Source organism: Patagioenas fasciata, chromosome 4, assembly GCF_037038585.1.
Source record: "Patagioenas fasciata isolate bPatFas1 chromosome 4, bPatFas1.hap1, whole genome shotgun sequence".
NCBI lineage: Eukaryota > Metazoa > Chordata > Aves > Columbiformes > Columbidae > Patagioenas > Patagioenas fasciata.
The window spans coordinates 19,175,410-19,193,447 of record NC_092523.1 but is presented as its reverse complement, the minus strand read 5'-3'; the positions used below and the strand labels follow the sequence as shown (position 1 = coordinate 19,193,447).

General features: G+C 38.9%; 1 protein-coding gene across 3 annotated transcripts in view; it reads left to right on the top strand.

Annotated features, from left to right (window-relative positions):
* The first annotated feature begins 1,737 nt into the window (after window positions 1-1,737).
* Window positions 1,738-18,038, top strand: part of ADGRA3 (adhesion G protein-coupled receptor A3) — a 56,686-nt gene continuing 40,385 nt past the window's right edge. The window contains exons 1-2 of one of the 3 annotated variants that reach the window (XM_065837217.2): window positions 1,738-2,323; window positions 17,298-17,369. In XM_065837217.2, coding sequence (XP_065693289.1) covers window positions 2,058-2,323; window positions 17,298-17,369 — 338 coding nt within the window. In that variant the 5' untranslated portion in view covers window positions 1,738-2,057. Of the gene's footprint in view, window positions 2,324-5,764; window positions 5,791-15,750; window positions 16,483-17,297; window positions 17,370-18,038 lie in introns of those variants that run through there. The other 2 variants (XM_071807364.1, XM_065837218.2) reach the window with 2 other exon arrangements.

Sequence of the window (18,038 nt, the reverse complement as noted above, 5' to 3'; positions counted from 1 at the left end):
TTGTGTAGCTATGCAGTGAATTAGATCATGGTATTGACATAGCTGAAGGTTACAGGAAGAACTGTTTAACTCAGCACTACTTCTGAGGGAAAAAGGTAGCTTGGGCTGTGGTTTGTTATAATGAATCCAGCTTTAAAACTCCTGGTGCCAGATCAAAAATTATGAAGCTCAATGACACAAAACACTGATCCAACACAAATTCACTTTGCTGTTTCAATTTGTTTAAAACAAAACCCAAAATGGAGGAATTTCCTTTACACTGGTTTTATGCGAATTAGGTCTCCTCTTACAGTTGTCACAACAGCAGCATAGGAGAACAAGGGCATCATGAACTTTGTATTTTGTGTCCTGACCTAATTTAGCTCAATAGCGGCCTTGCATCTCACTCAGATCAGGTTAGTCCTGCTGTGTGACTCAGTGGCATGCAAACCTAATGTTAAAGTTAAAGGACTTGTGTCCTCTTTGCTTTCTTATCATCAATTTCAGGTTCCATCTTCATTTGTAAGAGGCCATACAATTGAAAATCAGAAACACTATGGTGGGTACAGAGTATCTACAACATGCCCAGGTAATTGTGATGTTATTAGTGTAACCTTTTTGCATTTGCCCCAAATCACAGTTCCTATTGCTTGCCCGTATCTTTCATCGGGTTACATCTAAAATGGTCAGAACCTGAGTGTTCAACAATATTCAAGGACACTTTAGGTTAAAGTCTTTGTAAGATTCATATTGACAGCTGTTATTGCCAATGCCTAAAATTGCATTTCTCTGTAGCAACTGGTATTTTGCAAGGTGTTATTTGCCAGAGCTCTTCTGTAAGGATGGGTCATTGTGAGTTCTTGCTTAGGGACCAGAACTTCCTACAAGTTCTGCAAAGCCTTTCTTAAAATTCTTAAAATAGGTGCTGACAGATTTTGTAATTTGATTGCAAGTTAGGTAACAGTTATTATGCTCACACCTACTGGATGCAAAGAATGTATTGAGAATTTCAGCTGTCATTGGCACAAAGGCATTGTTGGCTGCAGAGAAATGTGAGAACATGATGTATCTACACCTAGAAAAGCAGTCCCAAGAGTGTAATGAAATTACACATTGTAGGTAGGTGTAGGTTGTTTTTTGTTTGTTTGTGGTTATTATTATTTTTTTTAAACACTTGAGATTGGTGATATTGAAGTAACTTTTCCCACCTGTTGGCTCTTTGGCTGTGAAGTGGGAATAACAGTTATCTTATTTTACAGGACAAATTAATTACAAGTACAAGATACTTAGCATCAGAATACTAAAAACCATCTAGCACTTAGGCACAGGATTATTCCTTCTCCATGAGGCATGAATGGCAGCAGTTCCTCTTGCAAGATCAAGGATTGAAGCTGGGGACAGCAGGAAAGGCTGGAAGCAGAGAAGAGGGAAACCACACCGCTCCACCCTGTTCCTGCGAGGGGGACAGTACCCCCTGTCAAAGGAGAGCCAAAGGGACTCTATAGAATGCTGGGGGACCCAAAGACGCCGGCCACTGAAACGCCTGGGCGAAGAGCTCCTGCTGGAGCAGGCCATGACAACGGCGCCCACGGCTGCGGGGAGAGGGCGGGACGGCGGGCAGGCCCAACGCTGCCGACAACTCGGCCAGGAGCTGCCCATGCGACGAGCGCTTTGCCCCCTCAGAGGCGCTCGCCCCCTCCGCGGCCCCTCACCCGCGCAGGCGCTGTGGCCGCAGCCTCAACCGCGGCGCTTGCGCAGTGGGGCTGAGGCCCGGCGGGCGCGTTCGGAGCCGCGGGGCTCCGGTACCGGCGGAAGGCGGCGCTGCTACTGCTGCGCGGAGCCCGCCGGCCCCGACACAAAGGCGAGGGCAGCTGTGACGGCCGCGGCTCTGCCCGCCCGCAGCCCACCGGCACCACATGGCGGTAGCGCTACGGCCGCGCCTGGCGCCGCCTCCGCGGAGCTAGGCCAGGGCGAAGGGCGAGCCCCCTGCGCTCGCTCAGCTCCTGCCCGGCCCAGCCGACCTCGTCCGTCCCTGCCGTCTGCGGGAGGAGCGGAGCGGGGCCCTGCACAGCCCCGCCATGCTGCCCCCCGGCCGCAGAGCTCCCTGCCGCCTGCCGCGCCCCCGTCGCCCGGCGGGGCTCCTGCCCGCGATCCTGCTCCTGACGGTGCTGGGGGGCGGCGGCGGCGCCGCGCTGCCCCCGGGATGCAAGTACGACAGTCGCCCCAAAAGCGCCGGCAAAGCAGCGGCGGCCGGCGGACCGGTGGAGGTGAAGGTAGTTTGCAGCAACCTGGAGCTCGCTCAGGTCCTGCCTCCCGAGGCGCTGCCCAACCGGACGGTCACCCTGTGAGTACTGTCCCCGGGTGGGAGGTGGGCGGCCTTGGTGCGACGTGGACGGAGTGGGGGGGTGGCGGAAGGGAGCGGCGGCCTGAGGTAAAATGGGGTCAGCCGTGGGGGGGAGGGGGCGCGCGCGTTGATCCCCCTCTGCTGCTGGGAAAAGCCCTTGGGACCGTGAGGGTTTTTTTAGGTGTGCTTTTCGCGTTTTTCTTCAGCTTCCCAGGATACTGATTTTAGGGGGTGCGGGAGCGTCCCGTTACTCACCGGCGAGCGGGGGGCTGTGCGGGACGGTGCCGCTCTGCGTACCCCCACGCCTCCCACCCCGCGGAGCAACGGCCCCGCACTGCCCTTGCTGCTGCTTCCCTTCTGGGACTGCTCTCCGTCACACCGTTCAGGAAAGCTTAGGTATTTCTTTATTAGAAGTAGTTGCACTTTGTTTTCTAAACTTCCTTAAATGTACTTTTTTTTTTTAAATTTAAATCTCAGGAGAAACTGAGCTTTGGAGTACCGTGCTCTGAGGTAGTTTTAACAACTGAGCACTAACAGAGAGTGTGAGCTGCTCACTGTGTGGTGTAGGCTAGGTGGGCCTGAAGTTTTGTGGTAGCAAACAGCAACTTATTCATTATGGCTCACAATAAAACCAGCCAAAGGGATTTATTTTGTTTCCTCTTTGGAAAAAAGGTCAGTTTACTTCCACGTAGCAGTAGGCGTACTGTTTTTATGTGGAGGTAATTCTAGCTCATCCATTTGAAAAACAAGTTTCAAACAGGATGTGCAACTTATTCCAAAGTAAGAAATATGTTGCTGTTTACTTAGACATGAGTGTACACATGCAAAGAAAGGATTTGCATGTGGTTTTTCTTCCTGAGACACTTAACTGGTCAGTCTAGCAAAGAAACTAATAGGATGGTTTGGGTTGAAAGGGACCTTTAGAGATCACCAAGTCCAGTTGCCTGGCCATGGATAGGGCTGTCAGCAGCACTGGATTTCATCAGTGGGCAGCCCGAAAAGTGGAACCCTGTCCTTTAGAGAGCCGTAAAGTGCCTGTGGTACTGGTACTTAAGATATTTATATGCCTAACTGGAAATCAAAGGTTTGAAAGATTTACCTATAGTCCGAGATTAATAAGCACAGAATGTATATGGTTCTGTCAAGAGAACAACAATCTGACTGCTGCTTTTGTGAACTTTGACAGCACTGAAACACCAAGGAAGAGCTTCCTTCAGGAAGTGTTAGTAAAGGTGTGGACACAGTCAGTGGCAAATTCATGAATGCGGAGCTATGAGAAAAGGGAAAGCAAAAAAAAGGGGAGATGATTAAGGATAAAGTAGGTGTTCTTGCTTGGCAATCTGTAAGGGTTTACACTTCTAAATGACCTGTGAGAAGTAACCAGAAATAGTCATACATGAATGTTCTGAAAAAGAAAAGAAAGCAAAAGGTAGAAGGTGACAGCTGTTTGATCAACAAATTCATTTTAGCCTTTGTGACCCTCAAAGGCTTTGCAGCTGATTATCTGTTAAGAATATAGCATTATCCATTAACATTTTGATAGAAGTAGATGTTAGTATGGTTGATATGCAAAAGTTGACTGTGGGAGCCTTTTGGTTCAGAAAACTTGGAGTCACAGCTCTGTTGTGAAAGACAAGCAGATGTCAAACACAGTAGCCTGGCTGTGAATGGACCTTTGTTCATAATTGCAGTGACAGAAGAATTTGGAAGAATGATTCATCTTTCATCTTGATTTTCATACTCCTTAATTAACTAGAGTGTATCTAGAGCAAATCTACATACGCTAATTAGTTGCTTTCAGTTTTAACTGACCTTTGAAGTTCATTATAACTTCCAAAACATTTCTTTTTCCTTTTTAAACTTTTTAATAGACACAGTGGAAACAATGTGACTTCTTTAATTGTTATTTGTAGCAAGTATCATAATGGTGTTGATACAATTAATATGAATGCACACTTTGAAATTTTACTTAAATATGAGACAAAGAATTCTAAACCAATGCTCCTGCTTTTTCTCAGAGAATGGACACAATAACTGCTGTGATTCAGGATCTTTTGTTGACTCTTAAAGGTGTGGCTTCTGTATCTCTTGAGTGTGTTTAGTGTGTGGTGGTGTTTGTGGTTGTTGTTTTTTGTTTTGGTTTTTTTTGGTTTGTTTTTTTTTTTTTTGTTACAGGATCTGTGTTAACCTGGTTAGAAAGTTTTGTTGATTTATGAGGTGTTTTGCCAAGTGCCATTTCACTAACATGTTGATGAGTAGTGGCTGGGTTAATAATTATCTAATCTTTTGCCAAAAATTACTTTTTTTTCCAAGCTGATGCTTAGAATTGCAACGTTTTGTGGATAGTGGAAGATTGTCTGATTAGCGTCAAACTGCCCTGAGTTATCTTGATTCTTGTGGGATTCTTCTATTAAGATAAGTACTAGTTCTATTACAGCTTTTTGGATTAGTGGATCACTGCAGAGATAAGTAGCTGAAAATAGATCACTGTTGTGTAGATGAGCTACGTTTTAATTCGGTTTATGTTGGCTCTTATTTTGAACAAACCGATTTTATATAAGAGTAATTTGTAATTTTACAAAACTTTTTGGTTCTTGAGTGACCTAGGAATGTCTCAAATTAAGTGATTGTATTCATTTTGGAAATCCTGATTCAGTCCTTATTGCTGATCTCTTAGCCTTTGAGTACATCAGCTGCTGTGCATTTAGCATTTACAGCTGTGGCTTTTTTTTTTTTTTCCCCAGTGAACTATTTTTTGAGCACAAAAGTATCTAAAAAGTGAGAAAGTAAGAGAAATAGTGGAAATTAGGATGAATGAATAGTATCTGAGGATGCTGGCCAGGTTGTATCATTCTTGCACGCCATTGTAGTTAGTGGTTAACAATGCTAATGATAAGTGGACAAGGTCACTTAATTTATGAAATGCTTTGGCTTTTGTTTGCCACAAAACGTTTTGTTGTCCTGTTAATTTAGGTCAGTAGTAGAATCTTTAGTTACTCTTTAGAAAAAAAAAAAAAAAAAATCCTAACTTCTTTTCATTTGATAAGAGATGTAGTAAGTTTGTTTAATGATTGGGGAAGGAAAACAGACATTGAAAGAGGAGTGTTAAACTATAGAGATGTCTGTGGGAGAATAAATAATGTTTAGGATTTCTGGGAGCACTGTAAATGAAGATCCAGGTAGAATTATCTGGTGCTTTACTGAGCAGTCAGGTCGAATTACAAGATGAATTCAAGTTAGTTGTAGTTAAGAAAAGGACTTTTTCATAGCTTTATGTAATAAAAACTGATTGGGGTGCAAATGAAGGGTGTATCTATATGAACGCCATAGATGGCTTTGACCTTTGTAGTTTAACCAGCCAGATGAGATGCTTTTGATGTGAAGATAACTGGGTGAATGTAACTCCATGCTTTGTTTGACGTGCTCTATATTTCAGTAGATACTGAGACCATTGCAATGATTCACATGTAAGTAAAAAATGCACTATACTCTTGTAATAGAAGTCTGAGATAAGAAATCTGTTGCTGTTGTATTTCTTTGATGCAAGCTGAAATTATGTCATAACAAATTGGATATTAGCCATTATGTCATTCTTTGGAGGAGAATGTGTAATCCCACTGAAGACAAGCCCATGCGGTTGTAATCCTTGTTACTTGTTGAGAATTTTAGTTACCAATTACGCATAGGTTATCCTGTAGGAATAGGAATCTAAATCAACACAATAAAAGTATAGATATTCAGTGAAGAATTGTATATCTGAATCAGGAGCCTTACTGGTCTGCAAACAACTTTGCTTACTCACATATCCTTGTAGGAACACACGAGTACCGATGTTTGCACTTGCAAGTGTTAGAATTTACAAGCCAGAGCATTATCCTTTTTTTTTTTTTTTTTTTTTTGTTCAGAACTGTTCAAAGATATGCTTAACTGGTTTACTGTTGAGAAACATCTTAAAATGTCCCAGTTTTTGTCCAGCTTCTAAATAATCATGCCGAATTACATCCATTAAACAGATGAAAGGCAAACTTATTTGGCCTGCAAGACATCTGCACAGCCTTTCCATTTGTAACACAAATACCTAACTTCCAAAAGTTTCAAAGCAAAAGGTCACTTATTTTGCAAGGAGTCATTTGTATCACAGTGTGCGATTACATTGTAATTACATGAATTATGTGTAATTATGTGAGTAATTTTTTCCTTCTGACAGAAAGAGGACTTTTCAAGTTTTAAAAAGAAAGCAAATAGATATTATGTAGAGATTTATAGTTATGATTTTTAATTTTTTTTTTTTTTTTTTTTTTAGATGTGATCTGGTATTTACTAAACTGTTTTCATTTCCTTTGTTTTGCTTAGCTGGGTCTTTCTGTATTGTGTGTTTGGAAAAAAAGTATCCTTTACCAAAACATTGACGAACAGAAAGTACAGGCATAGTGAATGTCTTCTGTGGAAGTTTACCTCTTCTTTTAAAGTACATTTCCATTATTAACTTGAAGGTGCCCTTGACGGCTAGTTCCTTTTTTTTTTTTTTTTTGATTGTTGTTAAAATAGTATATTTTAAACTGTTTTAAGTGCCCAGTATAAATAACTTGGGCAGTGTTAACTTTTTTTTGGAGACACAAAGGGCTAATAACTCCCATTAAAACTCATCTTAAAATTTTATTTGGACAGTGGGTACAAGGACTATGCAAAATAGATTTTACTCCTGAACACAAGGCAGTAGAGAGACAGTACTTGAGAATTGTTGCATCCACAATTTCGTGATTTGCAAAGTACTTGCTCATGCCTTTTTACCAGTGGCATCTGACTCCTGAAAATCATTAGGGGTGTTTCATTTTATATTAGGCTTATATTTTAGTAGAGCTATTCGGTATACATCCATGAGGTTTTGTGTATGTCTTTTACCTCATTGAGAAGATAGCAATCTACATTAAAAATCAGATTCATGCCTTACTGTATGCCCTATTTCAACACTAATTCGTTATTGTGGGGTGGTTGTTATAGACTATTATATTTGAGCATTGCAAGAAAATTTTGAGGTCACAATTTGAACTGTCTTTTCTTCTAAATTACATTATTTTGTTTTACCTAAAAAACTATTCCACTTCAGAAGACATCAATGTTACCTTGTTAATAAGTATCCAGCCAAGTTTGAATATACTTGTTTCTTTCAGTGTTGCAGTAATGGCTTTACTGTAACATGCATGGTGGGTTGTAATTGGTAATAGTCTTCATACAATGACGATTGTATCAATGCATACTGATTGTTTTTTTTACTTATTATTCTATATAGGCATTTAATCTCATTGTGAAAGGCACTTAAAACAATTTTTATTGTACTTCCGCTTAAATAAGTGAATTAATTAGAAATATGGCTTCTGCACCATAGATGGAACCATAGGCAGTTGTTACAAGCCTGGTGCCCAAATTTTGCATGAAAGCTATGTACTGATTACTTCTGAGTTAAAAATAAAGGAGGAGGATAGAGATAAGTTCTGAAAAATAATGGAGAGCAAATTCAAATTTTTGTAATGAGGACAAATTATTATTATTTTAATTCTTAAAGCTACAATATTAGTGTAGAATTGCCCAATACCTTTATTCCCTTGAAGATGTTCATATTAGCAATACCCTTTATGTGTTCACTAGCCTCAGGAAGAGAGATTTTTGTCTTCAGGATTAATACTTTTTTCTTTTATTGTTGTCTTCTATTGATCACTAGTGCTCCTGGTTTTGTTTCAGGTTGGAAAAACTGCAAAATACTTAAATTTTAAAGTTAATGCCAAGAGTTAAAGAAATAGAATTAAAATTGGTGCTGCAGTGATGAACTGCATGTGTTTCATTCCTTTTTGCTTGCAGGTTCTTCATGTTTCAAAGGTTATTTTTGTAATTTAAAACAACTATGGAGCTGCAAGGTTAGATTTTTCAGAATTTAATGGTTCCCATATGTACTCTGCATGGGCCAGATATGTTGCAGGTTTATGGTTTTGTCATTACTGCCTTATTTAGTCTGTAATTTCACCATAATAGTCTCTGTAATTTTTGAATCTATACAGTTGAAATGCTTTCTTTGTATCAGTACTTAATCCATTAAGATTAAAAATAGTTGAGCATTTCTTTTCATTAGTAATAATAAATTGTCTTAAATTGCTTTCTGCAATGAGATACTTAAGGAATTCTGAATATTAATTTGTAAAATCTTAAATAATCTATTAAACGTATTTAGTCTTTAACACAGTAAATAGGTGAGAATTTTATTTTCACCTTTGGGTTTCATTGTTTGGTTGTTTAGCAGTGGAAACTGTCCTACTGCCCCTAGAGTGCTACAGCAGGACAGTTTGGATCCATTAGTTACTGTTGATGTGGGTTACTGTGTTGTGACGATTCCTTCGGTAATGGCACAGGGCATGTCCAGTAGTCCCGTACAGCTCTGTCCTGCACATCTCCTGGCTGTGCAGAGCTGCTGGTCCCTGAGCAGTTGCTCTTGCGGTGTGCGTGATCCAAGCTAGTCAGCCAGTTTTGGCAAGGCTGTGAGGTTGTCGCTTTTGGGGGAGGAATTTGACCTTTTTGGCAAGACAGACCAACTAAGAGCTTTTATTTGGGAGACAAATCAAACATTATAAATGCAGGTTGATTAAATAAGAAATAGGCAACTTAATTTCACAATTCTTTCTGCACTGGTCAGTGTGTTCTAGGGTTCATCCTGGCAAGTCTCCAGCATTACATTTCTAGGTGGCTGTGGGCTGTGGTGTCTTCAGGTGCTTTGTCTAAGAGTACAATCTGTGTCACTGGCTAGGTCGGTTCAATCTAGGGAAGAACGATGCATTGAGGTAGAGGGAGGGAGGTGAAGGTCTAGATATGGAGTGAAGAAAGGCAGGGAGACTGGATTAAAAGGCAGAAACTACTGGAGTTGTGGGGTGCTGAGATGAGATAATGGATTTATGTGGTTGTATTGGTTATGGAGATGGGAAATAGGAAGAACTTTGAGGAAATGAAGGCAGAAGAGATAAAATGCTGAAGAATGAGTGTAACTGGCTTAGCATGAGATGGGCAAGAATTCTTTGAAATTCAGCAGCTACCCACAATATCAGTAAAGGCATTATTAGTGTCTGGAAGCCAGTAGGAGAAGATGGATCATATAAGGAAATAGTAGTGCTGTAACTCAGTCTGGGAAAGCTACTGCTGTTGTCTACATGTGCTATTTCCATCTGAGCAGGTGAACATAAAGGCTTATTTCTGTCTGATATAACAACTTATTATTATTTAATCCGTGTCGTCATGGAATAGGTTTTGCCCTGAAATTTAGTAGCAGTCAGAGTTTGCAAGTTATACTCAGATTTTGAAAAGCGTCCTGTAAGACATGCCAAACAACTGATTCTAATACCTTGAACTGTTGTTTGAGGATAAAACAGCTTCTGGTGTTAACAGAAATTCATACCAATGGTCAAAATTGCCTGTTGATGGACTCATTAAAGTTTCAGTGAGCTGACCTTCCAGCTCTGTGCTGGAGAAGGAAGTCCCTTCCACCTTCTCTTCCTGCTTTGTGAGGGCAGGGGAAGGATCTTCCCCAGTGCAGAAAGTTACATCCACACCCAGATGCCTGTAAAACTGCAACCTGAACTGATGTGTTCATACTTTGACCTCCCAGTCTCCTGCTGTGTGGGTATGGGATTTTTTCCCTGTCCCTTGCTGCTGTCCCATTTGTCTTGATCCATGCCTAGTCAGCTCAGGGAGCTGAACTATCAAAAAACTGTTGACTTCTGTAGCATTAGGATATACATGTTTGTGAAAATGTATCTTCGTATGCCAGGAGTTGACAAGAAGTGCTTGCTAAAATGTGTCTAGAAAAAGCCCTTTCTAGAGAGCACGTACAGCTAATAAGAAATGTAAATACATATGAAACTGGGTATGGCAGCATATGCTATAAGTAATACTAGTGTGATTTGACACACACAATATATTTTCTGTAACAGTTTAAGTTTGCGTCTGGCTAGGCATCTGCGTGTGTGCAGTATTTCCTGTGAAGCATGTGTATGGAGGTTGGAGGAGTAAATTTGCACTGAACTGCAAGTCTGTGAGAATCCTAAAAAGTCTACACCTGGTGGATAAGGAGCAGGAAACTCAGGAGGGAGCAGAAGGGAGAGGAGTAAGACAGGAGGGTCGCTACAAAAAGGGTTGGTCATCGTCTCTCAAACTAATGCAGATGGTACAGCTAAGAAGGGGGGAGAGGGAACTTGGAGGAAGCTTCCCAGAATGTAATGGTCACAAGGGCTAGGTTACGAGTGCTTTTGGTTAACTTTAGAGATGGCAACTCAGAGTTAGTGTTGAAAGAAAGTAGATGTTGTTGTGTCCACTTCAATTTCTCTTAGGTAGGCTTTCCAACCTGGGATAAGTACTAGAAAGAGAAGTTTGGTTGGTAAGGTTATAATTTCACAAGAATTTCTTTTGATAGTAGTATAATTTTCAGCAACACAGCTACTCATTCTTGCATTCTGTTTTGCCCCTCAGTTCTGTTCTTCTAGGATGAGTTTTATTTAGTACTTTTACACAGAAAATTCACTGAGATACTCCAGTGATTGTTACTGTATTTCCCTGGAAATGAAGAATTCTGTCCTTACAGATTTTTTTTTTTTTTTTTTTTCTTAAAGAAAGGCAATACATAAGGCACGTGGTCACACACTGAATATCAAGAAAAAAATGTTTGGAATAGCAGTGCACAAAGTGAGCATAGTTGCTTCAATGATGTAGGGATTGTGTAGAAAAGAAGTCTATCATTACATCATATGAAGTTAGCACATTCCCGGTTAATAATGGAGTGATAAAATGGGCACAGTTTTTATTCTGTAATTTCATTACTTCTGTTTTAGTTTACAATCTTAATATTGCTTAATGTGCATAGTAATGAAATAGCACAGGAAATATTTTATCAGTTGCAAGTTTCTATTTTGCAAATGTTTAATTGTTAAGCTTCCTCAGTTATAATGTTTTTGTTAAATTGGAAAGTACTATCTCCTTTTGTTAGGGGCTTTGGAAGGGTTCATAATTCTTTGTGTGTAGCTTGTGGAGTGTTTTCATTTCAGAGTTACTTTTAAGCAAATGTTGCTCATGTTCTACTTGGTCTATTACTTGCATTTCTTTCCGTTTGACACGAGTAACTCACTAGAAGGCAAAATACTAACTGTTGAAAAATACTGGGTTTATATCCTTGTTAAATCAGAGCTACTACAAGATAAACTTTGAAAAATGTATTTTTTTGCATGTTCACAGCTTTCAGCAGAAAGCATTTTTCTTGGTTGTACACATGGTTACTTTAGTCCAATTTTTGCTGGTGGCTGCTTTCGCAGTCCTTTGAGTATACAACCATTGTCATGAAATGATGGGATTTATTTTCTGCTTCTTGGCTCTCTATGTGAGTCTTTAGCATTCAGCTAAAGACTTTATTCAGTTACACTGTCTCCCAGCTCTTTGTACAGAGGCCATTTTGACTTTTTTTTTTTTTTTTTTTTTTGTAACAGTGTTAGTCAGCATATGCGTAGATTTTAATGGTATCCTCTGAAATGATTCATTTGTGAAGTTTGGAGATGCATTCTAAATTCTTGTCTAGTTGACTACTGTCTTAATTATGGTTGTTTTAAAGCTGACAAACCCAAATTGTTTCACTAAACAAAACTTTTCTCACTTAGAGCTTACCACCTTGTTTTAATTTAAAAAAGAAATCAAACCTTGATTTCTGCTTCCCCGCAGTATGAGAAAAGGATGATTATGTAACCTTTAGTATCTGTTGTAAAACTATTTGTAGTACAAAGGACAGACTTTGGGTTTGACTGCATAGTTCTATTTTGTATGCTGAAACTGGGCATCTTTTGTGAAACGTCTCGCCAATAAGTTAGACCCGGAGTTGAGTTTTTTTTGCAGAGTTTTGCCAAATTCTACCACTTTATGGAGCAAAACAGAAACAGGGCTTTCAGATCTAAGCCGTATTCAACAAAGGAACATTGTGACAATGTTCTTGGAATGGGTGAAGAGCTGGGATGGTTTTGGAGGAAGGGGAGGTGTTGTGTTGTTTGTTGGTTTTTTGTTTGTGGTTTTTTTTTTTTTTTCCTTGAAATGTGTTGTCTTGGATCATCTCTTTGTCTCTGCAACTATAACTGTTCTGCTCAGTCAAAGGAGAGAGAAATGTGTCATTTTAAGCTGACTTGAGCTGTTTTCCATAATGGTTTCTAAATCCTGCTCTTCAGATGCCTTTCATTCCAAGTTTTTGGTGTTAGTTCCTGTGGCTGTGACACTGTTTGCATATAGTAGTTCCACATTTTATTTTCAGTTATGTTAGGGTTGGACAGGCAAAAACACGTTTGTTCCAAGCAGGTATTGTTGATTATTAAAAAAATGTCACCTGGAGATTGTAAGACATACAAAGCAACAGTGACATTGGATTATGGAAACCCCTTCATGAAATATCCAGGTACAACATTCATGTTACAAAGTCACCTATTAAAGAAGAGTTGAATAAGATGGGGAGAAATGGAAATCTGTAGCTCTCTACCATTTTTGCCTTTGAACTTCTTAATGATGTGAAAGTTGGCATATTTTCAGAATTACTTGCCTCTTAGGAAAAAAATATGGTCTTAAACAAGTAACTTAGAATTATTATTGGTCACAAATAATTTTCTGTGTCTAAGTGGTACATGATAGTCCATCATTTCGCTGTACATTAATGCACAGAAATTCCGAAAGTGACTATAAAATGTCTACTTTGAGGTGAACACTTTATCGTGTTTCATCTTTGTATGCCACCTCTCTAAACACTTCAAATAATGTATAGACTAAATATATTAATAGCAAGTTTTAAACTGCATTTTTTTAAAGATTACACTTATAACAATTTTAAGTATGGTGAAATGTCTTATGTTATATGGAGTGTTGTAAAATCTATCATTTATTGTACTAAACCTTTATGGTTGAGCAACTTAGAGCTTCTGCAGAGAAAATACTAAATCAGGCTGACTATAATTTGTACATCACACTCCAGAGAGAAATTTACCTAGTGAACAGATATTCAAAGGCTTCTACTTTAGGCCTATTATTTTCTAGGTGATGTCAGAACACTTTTTTTTTTTTTTTTTTCTTTTTTTAGCAGAGCTGTAACTTTTATTTAGTTAAAATTTAGTCCAGTCAGTTTTAGCTACTTTTGAAGTGGTTTCTACTCCATTTTGGATAGTTTCTTTTTCTGGAAAAAGTACAGGCAAAATGAATAAATCTTAAGATGAAGTCAGTTATAACTGACAAATTATTTCTGTGTTACCAAAGAGTGTAGTTTTTTGCTTGCTTGTGTTGACTTGGGTGTTTCCTGAATCTCATGTTTTTTCTTTTATCCATAGGTGGGAAGTTGTCCTGTGTTTGGTGTGCTGTGTTGTTGTTTGGTGTTGGTTGGTTGGTTTTTGGGGGAGGGAAGTGGTGAGGTTTTTTGGATGTCTTTTTTTTTTTCCTGCTGCAGTTATGCCTTATGTTCAATTTGCATTAACTATTAATGAAGATTCTTCATGAGCTACTTCGTTCATTTCTTTATATATAATTATTTTTTTTCCCCACACACATTTCTGAAACCAGAAAGGATGTTGAAATAAAGGTGTGCTTTGCTCTGAATAGATCTGGTTTACAGAATAAATCCTATAGCTATCATTTATACAAATACTACTTACTAATTAGGTTGAACCCTTTTTCTCTTTGAGAAGTGAAAGTAGTTTCAAAGACTTTAGGACATGTGATTTTTAATGCTTCATTTAAGCTTTACTACTTCTGCAGGCATTCCAAGTTGTAGATTATGATGATGCTGTTTATGATAATTATCTATTTACCAGCCTTGCAAATGTGTATTCTGGTTGAGGAGTAACTGTGCTTTCTTGATTTGTACATCTGTTTTTAAAAAATGCTCTATATATTTCATTTGTTTGGTCATCTAGGTTATCCCAGCTGAAGCCAAGGGCCAGAATTCCTTCTTTTCTTCTTGTAAAGTAGCTTAATTTATTTGACTCTGGAAATGTATTTTCACAAGAGCAAATTTTTTTCTTAGCTAACACTCCAGTGGATGTCATAGGCTTTACAGGCACATACAGCAGCAAGTTCGTAGAATACTTGCATTTTTTTTCCTCATCCTTTCTACCATTCCTGTCATCAGTCTTCACCCAGGATTAGCTGACTGCGTAGCGTACTGTGTTGATGACACTGTTGTGGTTGACATATAAATTAATCTCTTGGAAGGTGCCTTGGGTGAATATGTAGTTTAATGTTCATTGCTTGTGGAGTGGGCACCGGAGACTGACTTGAGATGAACTGCAGAAATACACGGGATGACTGTACAGGGAGGAGAAGGAATGGGATCTCCTCCTTCTAGCATCAGAACTGTTACCTCGTTTGAGTGATTTAATCTTAACCTCAAGAATTTTCAAACCTTCTGTCTGTCAGACTGGAAATAGAAAGATTTTCAAATAATGTGTTCAGCTGTCTTGATTCTGTGTGTGTGAGACTGAGAGTAACTCAGAGCCAGAGCTTTGACACAAAAAATTGCCTGCCGTGTGTTTGTCTAAACCACAGAGGCTCCAGGCAGTCTTTGAGAAACCTGGAGAAGAAAACTACTTAGTGTAATGTATGGTTGTGTGAAAATGATGCTGTTTTCGTAGACTGCTGTTTCTGTATTTTAATTGTATTCGTTATGTGTTTTGAAGTACTAATCCTTGTAATCATTAGATAAAGTTTATGCATCAGAGGAAAGAGAGGTGTGTGTGTTTCATTTATGGCTGTAGTAAAGGATATCTGAAAGATGCAGTAGGCTGGAAAGAAATCTCCTAGTGGCAGTTTTAAGTGCAGAAGTAGTTATCCAGCCTGAAGGTGTAATTGGTGTAAGTGAAGAAGTACTTGGGCATGTTGGATCTGCAGGATGCATTTAACAGAGGACCTGTCTGAAATTGAAGTGACTGTGGCAGAAGTTATGGAAAAAACTGACAGTGAATAAGTTTCCAGGACAAGATGGCGAGGGTGAAAAATTCAAATTAAGAATGTCTGAAGTCTTCTTAGAATGAACTTGATTTTTTGAGGACTGGAAGGGTAGCAAATGCTGATTTTTTTTTTTTTTTTCTTTTAAATAAATGCATCAGGAGTTTAGGGGAACTACAGGGTTCAACGTCTGATGTTTGCATTGAACGAATCAGCAGAGTTTATAGTAAATGTACTGGATACCTGGAAAAAGAGAGAGATGTACTCTGGAAAATTTATGTTGCCTGTAATGGGAAGCTCTTCCCCAGAAACCTTTGCAGTTCTTCAGAATCAGCAAATTATTTACAAGGATGATCCAGCTGATATGATGAGACATAAATGCTTTTCCAAAAGGCATCGCTCAGTCCCTTGCCAAAGGCGTTTGATGAAAATAGTATGTCAGCATAAAATGGAAAATCCTGATATGAACAGCTAACATGCTGAAGGATAAGAAGTGGATGTGGAAGTAAATGATTAGTTTTCTCAGTGGAGTAGAGGCTTAGAGACCTGTAATGCACAATGAATTTCTTAATGGCCTGTAGAACAGTGTGAGTAGGAGGTTGACAGAGTTTGAGTTCTGTGATGTAATAAGGATGAGGGTAAAGTGAAGAATTTTGGAAGAAGTTTGTGAAACTAATAATTGGGCAATAAAATGGCAGAAGCAGCACTATAGAAAAATGAAAATCGTTTTGAGGATGATGACACTTTTGTCTTTGTATATGAAGTGATAGGCACTCAACTGACCAGAAATCTTCAGTTCTTAGTGCAAGTGGTAATGGCAGATCAGATGTTAGGAATTGCTAGGAAAACAATAGGAAACAAAATAGAACATTGTTATCCCACTGTGTATATTTGTGACTTGTCTGTGTCTTGTTCTGGTGGTCTTATCTCAGAATTTTTCAAGGGTAGTGAAGTTGGAAAGAGCTCAGAAATGATTAAGGTGACCCAAAATGACTTTTTTTGTAATTAACTTTACTATCTTTCATCTGGCAAGAGAACATCTAGATTTCTACATAATTACATGTGCTAAAGAGAGGGTAGGTGTAGAGATTGATTTCTGCTTGTTTCAGTGTATGAAGTGGGGAGCATCAAATGAAGCAAGCAGGAGCCATGTTCGGAACGAATGAAATGAGGTATTCTTCATGGAATGGTACTGTGAAACGTTTTGTAAGGAGCGTTGTGGATGCCGAAATTTTATGTGATACAAAAGGAAAATAGGCCTTTTTTGTGACAGAGAAATATGTAGCTGTATAGAAAGCAGGTCCTTCTAAGTAAGGAAGCATCCAGCTATACAAGGGATTTCCTAATTTGTGGATAATTTGCATTTGCATAGGGCCGTGATTGCAGAATAAGGGTACTGGGTTAGATGGGCCTGATCCAGTTAATTGTGTGGAAGGGGGTACTTGTGGTTGTGTGGTCCTTTAAGAGAAGAAAGGTTCGGTAAAAGTGAAGGAGTGATTGCTGACCTTATTTGCAGCTGTTTTAAAAAGATTGCACTGAGGAGATGGATGGATATGTGACAGATGGCTGGGAGAAGTGAGCGTGTGGCTGAGGGTGGCAGCAGAGGAAATCGGAAAAAGGCAAAATGCTGTGTGGTTTTGAAAACCAAAATGGGTATGGAAGAACAGAATGTTGAACGTGTAGGTTGGTTGTTTAATGCTTCATTTTCTATGACACCGGTTCTGGTGTTTTATTATCATGATCCTATATGAGTGAATTTTCTCTCACATGTTAATTACATAAGCTTGCGTGGTTTCATAACACAGAAAGTCCTTTTTCTCCTTCATAATTTTTAAGTGGTTCTGTTGTACACCTCAGACAATGACCTAAACATTGTAATTTGATATAAGTGTTGTTAAACAAAAAGATTTACGCCAGAAATGTAAGCTGCACCAAATCCTTTTGTTACCAAACATAATATATTGTTCTTGTCTGTTTTTGTTTACAGAATTCTGAGTAACAATAAAATAACAGAGTTGAAGAATGGTTCCTTCTCTGGATTACACCTTCTTGAAAGACTGTAAGCACTTCTTAAAAAGCTATTTTCACTTTAAAAATTAAGTTATATTCTGTTTATATTTCATTAATAATTCTGGGAACAAATGTCTTAAGAAATCTGTTCTTACTTTATTATGATGTGGGTTTTTTGTGATTGAAGGGGTAACATAGTTGAGCATTCATGAATGTGAAAGTCATTTAACAGCATAAAGGGATGATCTCACCTGGATGTGGGATTAGGGCAGTTTTAGTGGGAAGTTCACTGGAATGCTATGGTGACTGCATTTGCTTTTTGGTGTTGGTCTCATAATATGAAAACTTATGTTGTAAAGAAAATGATTTATTTAATTTACTTACAAAGTTTCACATCCTTTATCAAACAATTGTAAAATATATTTGTAGGGGAAGCGGATGTATTAGAGCCTCTAAAAGAAAGTAGTCATTTTAAGTTTGTTGACATTTATTTTAAGAGTTTTGCTGCTTATTCTACAACTGTGGTGTATACTGAATGTATGGAGGGGTATGAAATGAGAGTGAGGCTGATGGGAGTATCTTCTTGGACACTTTTTGCTTCCTGCTTTCACTTTTCCTTTCAGATGATTTATCACCTATGGGATAAGAAGCAGCACTGTAGCTTCTGTTACAGTCAGCTTTTTTTCCAGCTGGTAGAAGGTCAGGATTGGCAGGTTGA